The 19,771-nt window shown below is 39.1% G+C and overlaps 2 protein-coding genes across 3 annotated transcripts in view; one reads left to right on the top strand and one right to left on the bottom strand.

The window, feature by feature from the left end:
• Positions 1-4,189: 4,189 nt before the first annotated feature.
• On the bottom strand, positions 4,190-14,784 carry ARPC5 (actin related protein 2/3 complex subunit 5). Its single transcript, XM_053604448.1, has 4 exons — positions 14,363-14,784; positions 12,022-12,094; positions 8,845-9,021; positions 4,190-5,544 (listed from the first exon to the last, which is right to left on the bottom strand). Exons 1-4 carry the CDS (start codon positions 14,503-14,505, stop codon positions 5,482-5,484), a joined length of 456 nt encoding a protein of 151 aa, XP_053460423.1. The 5' UTR covers positions 14,506-14,784; the 3' UTR covers positions 4,190-5,481.
• A 137-nt stretch (positions 14,785-14,921) lies between these two features.
• RGL1 (ral guanine nucleotide dissociation stimulator like 1) overlaps positions 14,922-19,771 on the top strand; it is a 287,354-nt gene continuing 282,504 nt past the window's right edge. For both annotated transcript variants that reach the window (XM_053605796.1, XM_053605793.1), the window contains exon 1: positions 14,922-15,324. The gene's annotated coding sequence lies outside the window, so the exon portion shown is untranslated. The remainder of the gene's footprint in view (positions 15,325-19,771) is intronic.

Raw genomic sequence — 19,771 nt, 5'->3', positions numbered from 1 at the left:
GGACTGAGGTGGGGAGGGGGCAAAAGTCTCTTTCAGGTCCATGGGCAGGAATTTGAACAGAAGAAGCCTTGTTTTAAGGCATCCCTTTCTAAAATGCTTAGAGACCATCAGTTTGTTTTTTAATCTTCCAGTCATTGTGGTGCTTTCAAAATATTTTGTCTGTAAATTTAAGTCATTTGTAAATCTAAAGGGAAAACAGGGTATGTAAAAATTGGTCTGAAGCTGGCACAATAGCTTTGGCTTGTAGTCCCAGATACTCAGGAGGCCAAAGCAGGAGGATCACCAGAACCCAGGAGTCTGAGGCTAAGCTAAGCTATGATTGTGCCACTGCACTCCAGCTTGGGCAACAGAGTTAATTAAACCCTGTCTCTTAAAAAAAAATTGGTCTATCTTAGACTTTAGATTATTTTCTCAATTGCTAGTCAAAGCAACCTATGGAAGTAAAATTCAGCATTCACAGCGTTTAAACATAAGTCAATTTGAGTCCATTGGAGAATTGAGGAAGGGCATTATTTAAACTAACCTGGAGCAGCCACATATTTAATTAGTAGAAAAGACTCTGAGTACCTGGGCATGAACATGAATTAATTGGAAAAATGAGGCAGGGGGAAGCAGAAAAAGAAAAGAGAGAAAGAAGGCAGTAGATGCAAGGGACTGAAGAGAGAGAAAAGGAAAACAAGAAAATAGAGGAAGGAAGGGATACACGGCAGCTGAAAACAAGAAGTGGAAAGGGTGGAGGTAGGCAAAAGCAAGTTAGAACTTATCCAGCCCCATACAAACCCAACCAAAGGCTCGCCCCTAGTGCAATGGTGCTGTGTACAGAGAACATGAGTGTTTGCTGTCAGGTTGGTGCCTGGTGAATGGTGTTTTGGTCTCTCATCCACACAGGGTCTATGAATTTGATCCTGTTTTTCTCAAGTCCAGAGTTGCCTCAGGGATCTCCCATTTCCCAGCACTTCCCACACATAACTCTAATTTTCAACCAGTTTTCAAGTCAGAATATTAGGTACTCCAGAAGTGTGGACAGAGATAATCTCTCCGTATGGCGTATCTCCAAAATAGAGGCTCCGGCGATTATAATGAAGGAAGGTGGGCCAACGTGGTTCTTAGGAATTCAATTAAACAAATAAATTTTAGTTATGGACAATAATCTGTTTAGCTTGGCTAAAGAAATGAGAGATTGCTGCCCTAATTCTAAATGAAATTATGACAAAATTCATTATAATAGTGATTTATTAGTTACAATGCTTCAGCTACAAAAACAGGGAATCTATTAAAAATAAGGTTAGAGGTCAGTATCTGTAATAAATGTGTCTGTAACTCCACTAGAAAGAAGTGAGGGCTTGGATTTCTCAAAGTATGTGGTTTTCCCTTGTGATTTGCTCTTTGCCCAGTATTTTAAATAGATTTAAAAATCATCAAAATGAGATAAAATTCATGGTGAACACATAGCTTGCCATGAGTGGCTCAAGCACCTCTCCAAATCTTTCCTCTGACTTCTATGTCTGTCAGCTTTTGTCCCTGCGAAGAGCTGCTGAGTTGATCTTCCTTCTCAACAATAATCCCCCAAGTACCAAGGTTTGGGAAAATGACAACTCTTATCTGTCCTAAAAACATCTTTATTCCCCAAACACTAGACTTGAGAAAGAAGTGTGGTGTATGTAACTCTGGAGTCAGGCAGATATGAGTTGGAATCCTGGTTCTACCACCTACAAACTGTCTGATCTTGGGTAGGATTGTATATGTTTTCTAGGCTTCAGTTCTGGAGATAAAACCAAATATATAATAGGATTGCCACATACTAGGTACTCAATAAAGAGAGTCTTTTGTGCCCCCTCTCCCCACTGTTTTGGCTAGGGCTGGGTTAGAACTCACCACCCCTGGTATGTGGGGCCAGCACCCTACTTCTTGAGCCACAGGCACTGCCCAGGCTTTTGTGTTTTAATTCACCTTAGAATCTTGCTTTGAAAAATTAAGAGCCAGGGCTGGAGATACTTTGTCTTCCATTTCCTGCTATTTGTGATATATCTGTTTTACATTTCATATGAACTCCTGAACCCTGAGCCACATGGACTACAGATTTAAACTACTTTTAAATTAACACTGGTAAACACAATTGAGAATTTTAATAAAATGTTCAAAAATACTTAAAGGATAAGGTTATTCATACCCATTTTTAATAAGTGCTTTATTACTAACTTAAGATGCTTTCCTTCTAATTTTCCCATTCTTTTTACCAATATAAAAAGGGGGAGACTGATTGTCACTGCCTATTTCAGCTAAAAAAAGACTTTCTATCATATCCTTTCTTGACTTTACCATGGTGATACACCCTATGGAAAACCTTGATCCTCTTAATAAATAACTTGCAGTGTTTAGAATTTGACTTTGTGTTAAAAACATTACCACCACAAGAATGATTACAATTAAACCTACTTTTTTTTTTTTTTTTTGTAGAGACAGAGTCTCACTTTATGGCCCTTGGTAGAGTGCCATGGCATTACACAGCTCACAGCAACCTCCAACTCCTGGGCTCAAGTGATTCTCTTGCCTCAGCCTCCCAAGCAGCTGGGACTACAGGCAAATTAAACCTACTTTTAACTCTCTCTTCCCTCTACTCTGTTCATATCACTTGGACCTTCTGTTCTTTCTGCCCCTGAAAGGCCCAGTTCAGACTGATCTCACTTGAACTACTCTGAGCCACATTGATCACACCTGTTTTCCCAACACTAACTGCATTTACACCCAAATGCTAGGTTATAAGACACTTATTTTAAAGTTCATAAATCTTACTTTCCAAGAAGGCTGAAAGCCACTGGCAAGCAAGGTCCAGTCTTCATTCTTCTATTAGGTCCTCATGAGCCTAGGGATCACAGTAAATACTTAAAAAATAAATACTTGGTAATGCGTACCATCTACATATTGATTTCGCTTATGTTAATGATTTCCTTAAGCCATCATATTTGTTATCAAGTGTGACTATTACCTAATGACCAAAAAAGGGTATGTTTACCATCCTTTTCCCTTTATGACAAAAAAGGAAAAAAAAAATGGCAACCCCCCCCAAACAATAAAACCACTGAGATTAAAGTAATTTAGAAGTGATTGGGAAGTCAAGAACAACTTTTGTGCCAAAGGGTACCTTGACATTCACATATGTTCTTCCACCATTAACCTGATCCCTTTTTCTACCAAGGATGGTATTGCCAGTTATTATAATCACTTAGCCAGGATGGCATTAATTGAGCCAGTTGTTTCCAGCTGATATCCATTCTGATTCATATGGATATCCTATGCTGTACTGTTTGTTAAAATACTGTTATTATCTCCCCAGAGTAAAGCTGATAGACTGGAAGATTCTAAATACACTCATTCTTGTGAATATACACTATGGAATCTCAGAATTTTCCCCAACACTTCAGTCATGAGAGTGTTAAGAATTTTAGAAAAAACCACTGCAGTTTCTACTTTTGTTTTTATTTTAACGTTTATAAGTAGTTATGCTACACCTACTTCACTACTTCTAATACCTATTGCTTGGGGGTACAGTGGCACATGCCTATGGTCCTGGCTACCTGGGAGGCTTAGGCAGTAGGATCATTTGAGGTCAGGAGTTCAAGGCTGCCATGAGCCATGATTGTGCCTGTGCATAGCCATTGTACTCCAGCCTGGGCAACAAAGTGAGACCTTGTCTCTAAAAAATAGATTAGAAAATAAAATAGTACCTATTGCTTAGTTTCTCTTTACCTCCCTTGCCCCCCATTACCTGGAAACATTTTAAAGCTTTAAAGTGAAAATCTAGTAAGGTACAGCTGGAAAGCAAAGAGAGGCTGCAGTGAGTAGGTGAGGATAGGAAATAGATTTGAGGTGTATGAAAGAGGAATTTAGAAGCTGGGAATAAAAGACTGCAGCTGCTAGGCTACTTCACGCATTCTAGTCAGTCTTTGGGCGGTGACCCTACAGGTGTGTGGATGGCACCAGGAGGCTGTGGAGTCACTCCAAAGACTTCAGTAGTGTTCTGGCATCATTAACAACTTTCTCCTCTATTACCTTATATTTGTATAAAATGGTGTTACAAACCCTGCCAAATTAGTTCTTGTCAAGAGGACAATACTTTGTGGTAGGAGCAGGAAATCTTTCCTCTTAATTAACTGTACATTTGTAAGTATTAAAGCAAGAGAAAAATAAATTATTCAACACTGACATTTTATTTTCTGAAGTTCATCATTTTTACAAAACAAAACAGAACAAAAAGCAGGTATCAAAAACAGCAAAGAGTTTATAGAATTTCTGCACCAGTTTTCACGTAAGTCAGTGATTATGAAACTGGTATCCGATGTAAATACTAAACACAGGCGGATTTCCCTCTTGGTCAGGTGGTTTGTTTTAGAGCTACTATGTAATAACAACATTTTGTAAGCACCGGTCATTACTTGAGAACCGATTTGGTTTGTGCTACAAAGTAAACATGTTTTGCTGTGTGGCATTTTCTTTTTTTAAAAAACACTGAGCTAAAACACAGAATGTGTATTTGTTTGGATCTGAACCAAATCTTTTGAGATCCACATTACCCTGAAGAACACTGAAGACATTTATGGGGCATATTAAATACTAGTTGTATATACCTCATAATGTCTAAGGCAGCTACTGTATTTCTAAAGAAAATAGCATTTCATTCAGAGGCTGCCCCGAGTTTGAATTACATCATAGTTTCCACATCTTTTCTGAGACTTGGGGTAGTTTCCCCAAACGGAACCATATCATTGGAACACAACTTTGATGTTCATGTCAAAGAGCAGATATTTTATAGATACATTTGTATAGAGCAAGACTTCCTGCTCTGAACCCTGGGTGACCACAAAGAAAATGAGAGGCCATGATTACTGGATGCTGAGAGGAAGTAGCATACTCAAACTCACAGCACACACAATCTGGGGGCAAGCAGAAACAAAGCTGGAACTTGGTAGTGGTGTTCACCCACTACTGATTTTGGAAATACATTTTGCTTACATAAGGGAGGTATGGTCCAGTTTTGCAATATTAATAGCTGCTAGTCTCTCATGTTTTTAATACAGATTACTTCCCGACTAGCAATGAGATAGGAAACTGGCTTCAAATTCTAATCAAATCTCTCAGTATTAGTTAAAAATAATACAAAACAAAACAGAAACCAGCCACTAGGGGTTAAAAATTGCACAATTAAACTGAATGTAAATTATGCTATATACAGACTGGTATACACATCATTGAAAGAATTTGAGAGGATGAAACTCCTGCTGAAACATGATTTCGTCTTTGTTATTCCAATTTTCACTAAAGGAAAACTGATATGTAATATTCTTCTTTACAGATATGAAAAAGGAAGCAAGAAGGCAAAGCTGAGAGAAACAGATGCTACCCACAGGGCAGCAGTGGCATTTGGTTGTTTTGGTCTTTGTACCAGCAACTCCTACTCCCCCGACAGACCCAGCTCCTGCTGGACTACACTGTTTTCCTTGCAGTCAGGACACGAACAATGGACCCTACTCCTCCAGCAGCAAGTGCCTAAAAGCAAACCAGAATATAAATGGTGACAGAATCATAAAGGGTCAATTCTCACATTAAGTAAAACATTTTTCTTGAAGAAGGAATGTACAGAGCGATAGAGATGAATTCATTAATTTAATCAGTACTTCCTGGGCACCTATAATGACTAAAGTCATTAGTCCTGGCACTGGGGATACACTAATAAACAAAACCTTCCATGTTCCAGCCTTCATGAGCTTACATTCTAGGGAGATACCAGTTTACACTATTTCTAAATAACATGTTTTTCAAAATCTGCAGCTTAATATTCTTGCCTAAAACAGGTGTTCAAATATTAAATTTAGGACATACTGCATCTCAAACTGGGATCAACCATCCCACTTCCATGTATATTAGTTAGCATTTGTCAGATTCTATTCCCACCCCCACCACAGAAGAAGTTATTTAATAGCTAAGAACTTAGGAACTTTGACTCCAACTTGAAAAACTGAAAGTCATGATGAAGAATTAGGTATCAGAAGCACTCTGGTTTACCTCTGTTCAAAACTATTTACTGAATATCTTTGTGTAATGAGAATTGTGCCAGATGCTGGGGATATAAAAATGAACAAAAATAGCATTTTCAGGTCTAATATGAAGAAGACAGACATATAAACAGAACGTTTTAATGTATGAAATGGGAGTTATCCTTCGGGTGCTATTAAAGCACAAAGGAGGGGCATAGAGCCACCCTGACAGTGCAGAGGAGTATTTCAGGGAAGGCCTCCTGGAGAAAATAATACATTAAAAATCATGAGAAAAGGTATGGAGGTGTGAAACAGTAAGGCGCATTCAGGGAAAAGGCTGGCACTTTTGTAGCCGGAAGAAAGCCAAGGAAGACCATGCTGGAGTTGGGAACCTGGACTGTGTCTTTGTACCACTGGCAGACTTGGATTTTAAAGAGATCATTCTGGTGGCTAGGTAGAGAACAGATTTGAGGGAGGCAAAACTGGTAGCTAGGAAACCAGTCAGGAAGCTATAGCAACAGACTAGGAGAGATGCTGTGAGCAGCTGCCTTAGAGATGCACTTCAGCCGGTGGATTTCAGAAGTACTTAGGAGACAAGAATGGCAAAACTGGTGACTGATGTTAGGAAGAAAGGAAATCGTAACAGCTTTCTTAGTTTCCCCATCTACAGAAGAAGAATAAAAGCAAGTCTTTCCTTCTAATATTTCAACGAGATTAAATGAATTGATGTTTATTTGGTTGGCTGGGTTTTTTTGCAGTTTTTTTGGCCAGGGCTGGGTTTGAACCTGCCACCTCCGGCATATGGGGCCGGTGCCCTACTCCTTTGAGCCACAGGCACCGCCCTTGGATGAGTTAATATTTATAAGAGTCCTTAAAAGAGTGTTTGGAACATAGTAAGTGCCCAATTGACGTTCACTATGATCCATAGACTATACTGGAACTAGGCTTGGGTTTTAGGCTGGCTCTCAATCTGTAAACTGAGGATGATAAAGATGCTTATGTACTTCGTAGGGTTGTAAGGATTAAGTGAAACATAAACTATAAGTATAGTGCTTGGCAAACAGAGTGTTCTGCAAATAGATGACCATATAATTTACTGTTCAAATTGGCACCTTTTAGAGTGAAAGGGGGAACTATTCATGAGTTATGATAGCACAACAGACATAAACTGGGACTATTTGGGGAAAACTGTGAGGAATGGTTACTCTATCCATAAATTGGTTCTTTTTGGCAGTGTATGAGGGATAAAGTGACTTGACCAAGGCTAAACAAGTTTTGCCATCTATTTTTGTCTAATGTATGTTTTTATTCAGATACCCTTAAAACAGACATTCAATAGTTTCTGAAAAGTTGTAAGTTTTAGGAATTGTTAAGATGTTACAGAATATAGACCTTACCTGTAGTTGGTTCTATTTAAATGTTATATTTGTACCAGTGTTAAGAGTTAGGTATTAAACTTGCATCAACTTTTTATGCAAAGCTTAAAATCTCTTCTACTTCTCCCCCCTTTTTTGATTGACAGTGTACTAGCATCAGCCTACACTGCAAAATATATGCATAAAACTAGAAATAAGGATTTGAGAATTCCTGATCCCACCCCGATTTTTTTTTATTTGTGTCGCCTTGGGTAGAGTGTATGGTGTCACTGCTCACAGCAACCTCAAACTCTTGGGCTTAAGCCGATCCTCTTGCCTCAGCCTCCCAGTTTGTAGAAGCTGGGACTATAGGAACCCGCCAGGTCTGGTGTATGTGGCTGGCGCCTTAGCCGCTTGAGCCACAGGCGCCAAGCCTCCCGATTTTCTTTTTTAATTGTAGTAAAATATATAACATAAAATGTGCTATTTTAACCATCTTTAAGTGTGAAATCAGTGGCCTTTAATTATATTCACAATGTAGTACAGCTATCATCACTATGTTTCCAAAAGTTTTTCAACACCCTAAACAGAAACTCTGTACCCATTAAACAATAACCCCCCCCATTCCCTGCTTTCCCTAGTCCCTGGTAACCTCTAATGACTCCCTCTGAATTTGACTATTCTAGATTACTTCATATAAATAAAATTATATTTGTCGTTTTGTGTTTGGCTTATTTCACTTGGTATAATGTTTTCAAGGTCCATCCATGCTATAGCATATATCAGAACGTACTCCTTTTTATGTGCGAATAATATTCCTTTGTATGAATGTACCACATTTTATCTGTTCATTTGTTGATGAACACTTGGCTGTTGCCACCTTTTTATTTATTTTTTTTGAGACAGAGTCTCACTTTGTCACCCTAAGTAGAGTGTTGTGGCATCACAGCTCACAGCAACCTCAAACTTTTGGGCTCAAGTGATTCTCTTGCCTCAGCCTCCCAAGTAGCTGGGACTACAGGTGCCTGCCACAATGCCCAGCTATTTTTAGAGATGGAGTCTCGCTCTGCTCAGGCTGGTCGCAAACCTGTAAGCTCAAGCAATCCACCCGCCTCAGCCTGCCAGAGGTCTAGGATTACAGGCATGAGCCAACATGCCGGCCTTACCACCTTTTGATTTTTTTGCTTATTTTCTTTTGCAAAGTTTTAACTTAATTCAAAGTTCAAGTTTAATGAATAATAATCATTACTGAATAAACCTACATGTTGTGTATCAGAATCCCTTAAGAGTGGACCAAGGCTAATAAACATTAATCTCAACTATAAATTTGGGGGATACTTGTAATAATATTAAAGATGTATAATCAAGTTGAAATGGTTATTTAGGTAAGACAGGTTGTCAGAGTTTTGCTCTAATATAAAGGAACCAGTTATATAGATTTATAATTCATAACTTACCTTTTCATGCCACTGGAGTAACATAGCACTGCTATTGTCAGAAGGGCTCTCAAAGCCTTTATAAATATACTTCATTAGGAGATCCACACCATTCTTGTCCAGAGATTGAACTGCCTTTTCAATATCATTAGCTTTAAATGAGATGAGCACCTTTAAGACAATGCTGCCTGCCCGATCCTGGGGGTAAATAAATAACAGATCATTTAGACATGTGTGTGGGGGTGGTTACACTTTTAGAAAGGCGACACTAAGGTGGTGACAATAAAGACACGGAAGATGTGAAGGAGGCAAGTTCCTTAGGGCTATCTAGAGAAGTGTTTCAGACAGAGGAAAGAATGTTGTTAGTGTTGTTCAGTATGTTCAAGAGCCAAAAAGCCTCACTGTGGCAGGAGCAAAGCGGTGTAAGAAATCAGGAGAGCAAGTCAGAGGGTTAAGAAAGACGGATCATGTGAGGCCTGCAGGCACTGTAAGGACTGGCTTTTACTGACAGAAATGAGAAGATACTGGAAGGTTTTGAGAGCGGAGCTGTGACTCACATTTTAACAGGATCACTTTGATGTCTACCCTGAAAATATGGCGTGGGGGGAGGGAGTAAGGTACAGCAGGGAGACCAACCAGGAAGTAAGTGCAGTCATTCCTGACGTAACTGAAGGGAGAGCCAGAGGATCTGCTAACAGATCAGTGTGGTATAAACATTTAAATTTTACTTCTATTTATTTATTTTTTGAGACAGAATCTCACTTTGTTACCCTGGGTAGGGTGAAGTGGCGTCATCATAGCTCACAGCAACCTCAAACTCTTTGGCTTGAGCAATCTTCCTGCCTCAGCTTCCTGAGTAGCTGGGACTATGACACCCACCACAACTCCTGGCTCATTTTTCTATTTTTTAGTAGAAATGGGGTCTCACTCTTGCTCAGGCTAATCTTGAACTCCTGAGTTCAAGCGACCCACCTGTCTCAGCCTCCCAGAGTGTTAGAATTACAGGTGTGAGTCACCACAATGGACCAAAATTTTACTTCTTGATCTTAAAAAAAAAAAAAAAAGAAGAGTAAACTAATCTGTAGTTCTACCTTGAAGCATTGTAAAAAGATCGTTTTTTCTTAAAAACTTTCTTCAGTTTCACATTCATAGTCAAGTGACTATAAATGTGAGATGTAGTGATGTTCATTTATAAACATCTTTTTTCCTTGGCAAAAGTCTGTTTCAAAAGCAGAGTTATTTTCTTATTGATCCAGCCAAGCAAAAGGAACACTTAATTGACCCTTTTAATAATTTGTTTTTCCTTCTATTCAACATGAAATAACACCTTCGGCATTCATACTGGTCAGGATTTTACAGAATGTTTCCACTACCTATTGTTCTCTTCAGTTTAAAGACTACACAATTACCAGATTTAGAAAAATGTCTTTGCATCCAGACTATTAACCACCCACGTAAAAGCAGAAAGTGGTAAAAATGAAATTTCAATGATGTTCTTCATGACCTTTAAAAACCAAAGAACTGTTTCCCCTAATAAAAATCTATGCTGCCCAGGTAATTATTATGCGTTACGACTATTCAATTAGGGAGATGAAGCTTCTACAATGTATGAATAGCTATAGACTGTGGAGTTTATGCTATGGGCTTCATTTTAAATACAGAAGTAGATTCTTAAGAATTAGCAAAAGACTGCTGGAGGGAATGTATATTGCACAATTTTTATGAAAGGCAATTTGGCAATACCGTATGTACCAAAAGCCTTAAAAAATGTGCATTCTTTGATCAAGTTATTCACTTTTAGGAATTTAATCAAAGGAAATAAGAACTTACCAAAAATTATTCATTTCAGTAGTTTATAACAGAAATAGTCTAAATATATGATAAAAAATTAGTCATATACAAACTGTAGCATATACACAGCCGTTAAAAATGCTACAGAAATAAGACTTTAAGAAGTCCATGTACATTGCTATACAGTCCCAATAGCAAGTTATAAAATTCCATTTTTATAAAAATAAAATCAAACACTCACAGAAAAACACTAAGTACAAAGTAATACTAAAAGGTAGTGAGTGTTATCTTTGGGTGGGAGGATTATGGATGTTTACCTTTTTAAGGATAACCGAAAACAATCTTTAAAAAGTAGAATCTGATGGTTATGGGGGGGGAAACAGAAAGAGGGAAGGAGGGAGGTGGGTGGGGCCTCGGTGTGTGTCACACTTTATGGGGGCAAGACATGATTGCAAGAGGGACTTTACCTAACAATTGCAATCAGTGTAACCTGGCTTATTGTACCCTCAATGAATCCCCAACAATAAAAAAAAAAAAAAAGTAGAATCTGTTTATTTTTGTAAGTTTTACTTATTCATCAAGCCTTTGCTTACATTCAGCCCAAGTGGCCTCCTCTAAAAACACAGAAATGGTTCTGCTATCTTTAGAACTTACTGTGTCTACCAAGTAGCATTATAACTCTATATTACTTTTTTTACAGGAAATTTTTGCTTTCATTTAATTTTTTTAGAGACATAGTCTTATTTTATCACTCTCAGTAGAGTGCCTTGGTGTCACAGCTCACAGCAACCTCCAACTCCTGGGCTTAGGAGATTTCTTGCCTCAGCCTCCAGAGTAGCTGGGACAATAGGCACCTGCCATAATGCCTGGCTATTTCCTTTGTTGCAGTTTGGCCAGGGCCAGGTTCCAATCCACCACCCTTGGTATATGGGGCTGGCACCCTACCGAGTCACAGGCTCCACCCTTTTTTTTTTTTTTTTTGAGAAAATAGTCTCTATCTGTTGCCCTGGGTAGAGGGCCATGGCATCATACATAGCTTACAGCAACCTCAAACTCTTGGGCTTAAGCGATTCTCTTGCCTCAGCCTCCCAAGTAGCTGGGACTACAGGCGCCCACCACAACGCCTGGCTATTTTTTGGTTGGAGTTGTCACATTGTTGTTTTGTAGGCCTGGGCTGGATTTGAATCTGCCAGTTCTGGTGTATGTGGCTGGCGTCCTAGATGCTGAGCCAAATTTTTGCTTTTTTCATATGAAATCTTTACCTATAGAACTATATTATAGGCTCTTTTATGGGAAAGATAGTAAAGAGTTACAATATTTGTTGATTTTGTGCAACTTCTGAGAATTTTGGTCAGAATGAGATGGCATCAGCAAAGATCACAGGGTGACATGCAGTTTGTTACTCACCTTTACAGCCTGACTCTTGGTGTTGATAGGGGGGTTTTTCAGAGCTGCTTGGAGGGCAGCTGTCATATTTCCTGTGATGGAGGTTAAGGGGATAACAGCAAAAAGTGGCTCCTAGGAAAGCATTATAACCACTGATTCTTAAGATTTATTTTATGCATAAAAATATTACTATAGTCACTAAGTTCAATATAGGAAATTCGATGTGTTGATGTCTAGGATGTCAATCAAAGTCAAATTGCCAAAAGAAAAGAGAACGTTAAGACTTTCTTTTTAATGAAGCAAAGACTGGTTCACCCTGGGCTCTAATTATGAAACGAACACCTTGATAATCTTTCATTTTCCAGTGAGACACATACACAAACATTGTCTAGAGTGGTATTAAAGAAACCCTAACATATGTCAGAATTACAATCCCCCCAATAAAACAGCCTGTCATCAATCAAAATATGTCTTCGTATACGATTCTAACTGAAAAAATAAATAGCAAACTTCTACTGAACTATAATAATCTACAGATTATTAATTAAAATGCTGGTAGATTAGCAATCTGAATACCATACACTAGCAATTTCTCAATATTGATGAAAAGAGGCATTTCAGAATGTAATTCACATGACCATGTGAATCTTAATCTTTTTTCTCTCATATTTCATCAAGGTTACTCCAACTGTGTTAGACTATACCTATTAAATTTGGACTCTCTTGGAAAGCCCCAGTGAGTTAGCAAGCATAAGAAACAGAGGGCCAATCAGACTGCCAGAAGGTATAGTCATTCCCCTAAAAGGAAAACCACACACAGTTCACTTGTTCATCTTATCTCTAGTACCCCACCACCAGGGTTGTCTCTCTTGGTTGTCCTGTGGGTAGGAGCCAATGTCTTTATAATTAAAATAAAATGATTAAAAAAGCAGATCTCCTGAGATGGATACAGCAGTACTATTTAAGAATCATCATCACAAATTACCTAAAATACATTGGGAGTTTCATAAAACATTATTTATCCACCAAAAGAAATGTTTTTAGGAAGAACAATGTTCACCACATGTCTTCTGAAGACAAAAGTCGTATCAAAAATCTAGGATTGGTGCTATTATTTTCAAGGCTGCGTGGACTTGTACAGAAGCACCCTTTTTGTAGATTGGCTCATTTTTTAAGACTCCAAACACCTAAGTATTTAAGTAATGCAAAATAGTAACAGCTAATTGTGAAAGGTGCAGTAATCAAAGGAACATGTATGCTTCATGTTGTATTTAAGTGCTTTTAAGACAAGACCCAATATTTTCACTCATGTATTTTGCCATTATAATTTAACAGAACATTGATGAGGAACGAGCTTTCCTTACGAATTCACCCAAGAATAATTAGAGATGCATTTAAGTCCAGTAATTGAGATTTTTCTAAAACTACAGCTTTGGTTTTTGCAACATTTACATTTTTCTAAAAATGATGTGGTGCGAAAGCTAATTCAGAGTTATGAATATTCAAATATGCAAAAATAGAAACCAGGAACTGACGGCCATATCTTAACATGGAAATAATTTCAGGATTAAAAAAATGATTCTGCCTTATACAAATGACTCATCTTCTATTTTATTCATTGCAGCTTATTTTAAATATTTCCAGGGATTCTCCACATGCATCCCCCTCCCCCGTCTTTTTTGTATTGTCCTTTTCTTAGCAGGTAAAAGGTTCCAAGCTTCCTTACTGGGAGTTTTGGTTGTTTTGCATACACTCCCCTCCCCTTGGTTAACAAATTCTGTGCATTCTGTATTTTGACAAATTCCTTTCTCTCTCTTTTTAAAAGGACCATGAGCAAAGCACAGAGGGCTTCAATCGTGAACCACCCCATAACCAATAACAAAAACACAAGAGAAAAATAAAGCCGCTAAGGGAAGGGGCTCATTTCCCCAATCAGAGATTTCTGGACGTGCTGTGACCCCAGTAAATAAGAGTTCTAGGGAGGAAAACTTTGGCGCCCTGCATCAGTCCTCCTGACCAGCCCCACACGCCTTGCCCAGCGCCGGGAGGGCGCGGCCGGTGCGCCCCGTTCCTGAAGCCAGGACTCGGGCGCAACCCGAGGATTCCAGGGGCTTGGAGGCACGCGGGGGAGCGCCAGTGTCCGGGGGCGGGACCCTCAGGCCCCCAGGCGACTCACTGGCTAGAGGAGACCCCCGCCCTCTTAGGAGAGACCCCCAAAGACACAGGTTTGCGCCGCGGTCAGCAGGGGGCAGCAGTTCTGCGCCCAAGCCCCGGAGGGTCAGTCCCCGCGAATGCTGCAGACGGCGGGTCCCGAGAGAAGGGCGGGTGGGCTGGGGCAGGAGGGAGGCGAACGCAAGGATATTGCCGCAGGCAGGAGTCCACCTCGCCTTCGTCGGGCCCGGCCTGGCCGTCGCCCCCGTCTTCCTCGTCCACGAACTTGTTCTCGTCGTACTCATCCACGTCCACCTTCCGGAACCTGGCCGATGACACCGTGTTCTTCGACATCCCGATCCGGACCACTGGCAAAGGCCTGTCTCGGTGCTGCCTCTACTTCAGCAAGGCCAGCCCAACAGGAGCCCACAGCCCGAAGCCCTATTCACTTCCCTCTTCCGCTCTGGGGCGTCTCCGGCAGTCACGGCTTGGGCGGTTCTGGGCCTGCGCGCCGGCCGCGCTTTTCCTCCTCGGTTCACGCTCTCAGCAAGCCTCCCACGCCGCCCCCGCTCTCCCCGGGGGAGCGCGCGCGGGCGGGAGCGCGCCGGGCGCATTGCACAGGCGCAGACTCTCCGCAGGAAAGGGGCGGAACTGGGTGAAGGAGGCGGGGGCGGGAGGGCGGAAAGCTGGACCGCTTGCAGAGGTAAGAGGTGATTGGCTGCCCGCGTGCATCACGTGGTCCGCAGGGGGTTCCTATAGAAACGATTTTCTGCGGTCCAGTCTGAGGGGTCTGAGGTTGTCGGCTATGGGCGCTAGAGGCGGGTGGGCTTGGCTTTTGCCGCTGCTGTCAACAACCTGTCATCAGTGTCCTGAGTAAGGGCCGGCTGGCCCAGACTCGGCCGGGGTGAGATGGACTGGCTGCTGGACCAAGTCCCCTGCAGTTGGCAGGAGTATGAGGTGGAGTGATGCACACCCGGGCGCCCAGCATCGTTCTAACTGCTGCGGACCACTCGCTGCAAGGGGCTGCGTTCCTGAGCAGGGAGCCAGTTTTCCAGGGTTGGAACTTCGCTGCGAAGCCAGTGGGAGGTCTCCAAGGACGGAGTCGAAAGGTCACGTCATATCTGTCAGTGCTGTGTGACAGCATCGCGACAGGACCTGCAGAGCCTGAACTCGGTATTAGCCTTTGGGAAGATGTTCGGGCAGGGGCTGGGGTCGGTGTGCAAAATTAGGGTGAACTTGTAGAATTTGGGCGAGGGTCAGTCATTAGTCTTCAAGTAAGTGGGCGTAAATCAAGTAAATCACTCGTTTAGAGTGATTGCTAGAAATAGGTGGGAGGCACTTGGGTTTCCCGGTGCTCAAGGAAAACAAAATGTATGCGAATTAGTAGAAACCAGACCTTTTAAGATTTATATGATTCCACTGGGCCAAATTTATATTTGACATTCCCATTTCTGAGAGCAAAGCTCTTATAGAGAAGGTAAAGGCGGTAAGACTAAGGAAATGGTAGCTGTTCTCAGTATGTTCCGCTGAAGTACAAACATTTGCAGACCATAATTAATTTGGACATTTGGCTGGACACTGGTCATATGTGGGCCCAGTTTAGTCGGACTTCTCTAGAAGGCTGGCTGTCGCCTTGAGTCCTTGCGTTCTTGGTTTCTTGTACTATATTGAAAAAAGCACTGGGTTTAGAATCAGAAAACTCTGGCTTAAGTCTTGACTTTTCCACTCATCATCTGTTTGAGGCATGTCGTTTAAAATTCTGAATTTTGTGTTCCTCATAACTAACATGGGGCTAGTAATGTGTACTTCATAAGATTTTTTTTTCAAATATCCTAAAGGGTTTCCAAGCTCTTAACATTCTACATAAGTGTAAAATACACGTTACCTGTACCGTTGGTTTTGGTACTAGTTTCAAAAATTATTTAATAATGTGTCACATTTATCTTGCCACTGCTAATGATCTCAAGATTCGGAAGGGCAGAGATAGTCTTATGTTTCTTTTATATCTTCCTTGTATCTGACATAAAGCTAAGCATGCAGAGAGTACTCAATACATGCTTGATGAATGAAATTTGTAGGACAGTACAGTTTCAAAGACTCTGAGAATAATGAATCAGAAGAAGAAGATCTCATTTTAACAAAATCAAACCTTTGATAAAGGGCATATGAATACATGTGTATGGTATGTATATCTATTTGTGCAATACATGTGTGTCTATCTTTATACAAAGAGACCTCAAGAATGGGATGTATGGGGCAGTGCCTGTGGCTCCAGGAGTAGGGCGCTGGCCCCATATACCAGAGGTGGTGGGTTCAAACCCGCCCCGTCCAAAAGCCGCAAAAAAAAAAAAAAAAAAAAACCAGAATGGAATGTATGCTTTCTTGTTAGGAAGAAGCACTGTGACATTTTATCACTCTTCTAAAAGACACATCATTCAGATGATAGAAGTGACATTTCTTTAACATTCAAATTGTGAATATACACACTGGTATAAACTCTTCTGGCACAGTCTTAAGACAAGAAAGGAAAATTTTTACCTGTTGGTAATATTTATTTTAAAAAGTCATGTACCAAAATCCAAGATCATTATTATGGTGAATGATGAATGTGGCTTAGAATAAATATTTGTTTTAATATTTTTTCTCAGTTTCAGTCTTTGCTAACTTTAGTAAAAGCTAAACAGTATGCTTATTTAGATCTTCAAGCTGATAGTACTTTTTCTTTTAAATCAACGTTTTCTTTGAGAAGAAAATGGAACGTTAGAAGCACTATTGAGAGCAAATGGAAACAAGGATTCAAGAGCTAGTACGTCCCTTCTCTTAAATTTCTGTTCTTTTGTATTGTCTTATTTAGGAAATTTGTTTTTGTTCTCTTATTTTAGAATAGGGAAAGAATCCCAGCATAGAAATCAACTTAAGGGAATGGTGAGAGCAAATCAATTTGAACAACCGATTGTTCAAGGGTATAATTATTTTGATTGCTCAGAATTTTGTCCTATGTGTTGAATATGTTAAGGGTAATCATCAGCCACATAATACATATTACATTTGACATATCAAAAATGTTCTTTTCCAATGCAGTATTTTTTATTCACAATAATGAAAGTGCGTATAACATAATAGATACTCAACATGTTTCTATCCAATGAATTAATAATGGTCAGACAAGCTAATTTTAGACTAATATTTAGAGATTGATTTAGAGATTTTTTTAATGATCACTTTAATACCTCTCTACTCCATTAGCTAACAGTTAAATCTTTATGAAGCTTTAGGGAAATTTGTGTGTGTGTATGAAGAAACCTGTCCTTAATTACATTTTAATTGAAAAATATACATCATTCCACTTCCTTGCAAATTGTAAATTTTGATGTTAATCATGATGCTTAACTTATTTTAGGTAACATAATTTTCCTTATTTTAATTTTTCAAATGAATGCTTATCTCTGATATAAAGAATCCATAATGTTTAAGGCATTTTATTTATTATGCAAATAAACTGAGTTGGTTCAATACTAAAGCGAGATTGAATCTGAATTTTCTCAGTGCTGATGCTGTGTATATAGCTTCTTATTTTCTGTGGTGGTGCAGAGAGCCAAGGATCTTTTTAGTTACAAGAGACTGTAATAAGACTATGCTATAATAGTTCTTTCTTTTCAGACATTTTACATAAGGTACTAGTGTATGCTTCTTCCTCCCAGTCTTGCCACTAAATACTTAGAAAACAAACCAAGATGTTGAATCCTGCCGCATGGCAGTATTATTTTTATTATTTGAAATGGAAGTAAGCAATGTTAATCAAGTATGTCAAATATGGAGTATTACAAATATAAATAAGTGAATTCAGTTCTGGTAATGATGGTTTAATACCACTGTTCTCTAGAAATGTAATTACTACAATATGAAACTATTTTTAGCATATTGTTCAAAGACGATATTAAAACTTAATCCTTGGAATACTATTCAGCTATTAAAAAAAATGGAGACTTTACATCCTTCGTATTAACCTGGATGGAAGTGGAAGACATTATTCTTAGTAAAGCATCACAAGAATGGAGAAGCATGAATCCTATGTACTCAATTTTGATATGAGGACAATTAATGACAATTATGGTTATGGGGGAGGAAAAGCAGAAAGAGGGATGGAGGGAGGGGGGTGGGGCCTTGGTGTGTGCCACACTTTATGGGGGCAAGACATTATTGCAAGAGGGACTTTACCTAACAATTGCAATCAGTGTAACCTGGCTTATTGTACCCTCAATGAATCCCCAACAATAAAAAAAAAAAAAAAAAAACTTAATCCTACTAATATCCAAATCAACTGGTTTGGGGTTGAAACTACTAACCTTCAAAACTTCACGTTTTTGCTTTGTGATTAGTTTTAGTTTTACATAATTTTATGCTTACAAACCAAAGTAGAGTAGATAGGGTGAACCTATTTTACCGTGTAACCTTTTAACCAGGAAAAAAATATCTGAAAAAGAGGTATCTTCATTTATGTTGAATTTATTTTGGAATTAGAAAAGAGGATTGTAACCCAAGGTGCACAGCTATGGCAAGCCGCATAAACATCTGAAGAGGAGGGTAAAGGAAAACTTGTATTTGCAAAAGAAGTTCATAATAAGCTTTTTACAAACAGAATTAATTGGTTTTAGAGACTTCAAGCCATAGTTAACATCAGTTCATAGGTGAAATCTTGTTTACTGGGCAGGTGTTCTTTTGAGATCATCTTATCTAAATTGCTACAGTCCTAAGGAAAGAATTTCTGGTGGGGTTATTTTAGGAAGTCCTTGAGACAGTCTTGATCTCAGATATACAAGCATGAGCCTCCCCCCTCATGCTCCTGGCTGTCGATTGTTTGGGTCTGATAAAAAGTGATTTCTTCCTGGCATCTGCCACCTTCACAAACTTTTATTTATATATAGTATGTCAAATACTAAGTTATAAATCTGTAATGTTGTTTCAGGAAAATGCCAAATGAAAGAATAAACCTTGTTTTTTAAACATTGTTGTGAATTGAAACCTTTTTTCCATTGAAATTTTTAATGGCCTATTATGGTGATATAAAGGGATGCTGAGGATTTCAAAACGTATTATCCTGTGTTCTTTCTTACCCCTGGGGTCTCTTATTAACACTAGCAATTGTTTTAAAGAGTGCATCTCTTATCACAGAATATAATCATAATATCTGAGGAAATGATAATTTATATCTTCTTATTTTTCTTACTGTATTAGCTAAAATCTTGAAAAGAGTGTTAAAAAATTTGGTGATAGTAGGCTTTGTTCCTGTTTTAAAGGAAAGGTCTTTGCTATTTTATCAGTTGATATTACATTTACTCTTGCTTTATGATCTTTAGAAATGATTGCTGGAATTACCAAATTTTTTGGAGGGAGATCTAATATCAATCATATAGTTTTTGATCTTTTAGTCTATGAGTTTAATAAATACACGTATACATATATATTTTCCTGCACTTGAAACATTCCTGCCCTTCTAGAATAAACTCTTATTTGGTTATGGAATGCTACTATTAATTACTTGGTAGATTTGATTAGTTTATATTCTGTTTACTTGGTTTCAAAATCCATATTTTTAAGTAAGACTGGTTTTATTTCTGGC

Source organism: Nycticebus coucang, chromosome 10 (genome assembly GCF_027406575.1).
Source record: "Nycticebus coucang isolate mNycCou1 chromosome 10, mNycCou1.pri, whole genome shotgun sequence".
Taxonomy (NCBI): domain Eukaryota; kingdom Metazoa; phylum Chordata; class Mammalia; order Primates; family Lorisidae; genus Nycticebus; species Nycticebus coucang.
This window is presented reverse-complemented; position numbering and strand designations above follow the sequence as displayed.

What these genes read in the sequence shown, in the direction of transcription:
- ARPC5 (XM_053604448.1), bottom strand. Translation starts at nt 14,505, where the DNA reads ATGTCGAAGAACACGGTGTCATCGGCCAGGTTCCGGAAGGTGGACGTG. An exon ending in GTGGACTCCTGCCTGCGGCA is followed by an intron (nt 12,095 to 14,362) that starts ATATCCTTGCGT and finishes AACCTCCATCAC; the next exon opens with AGGAAATATGACAGCTGCCC. An exon ending in TACTCCAGTGGCATGAAAAG is followed by an intron (nt 5,545 to 8,844) that starts GTAAGTTATGAA and finishes GTTTGCTTTTAG; the next exon opens with GCACTTGCTGCTGGAGGAGT.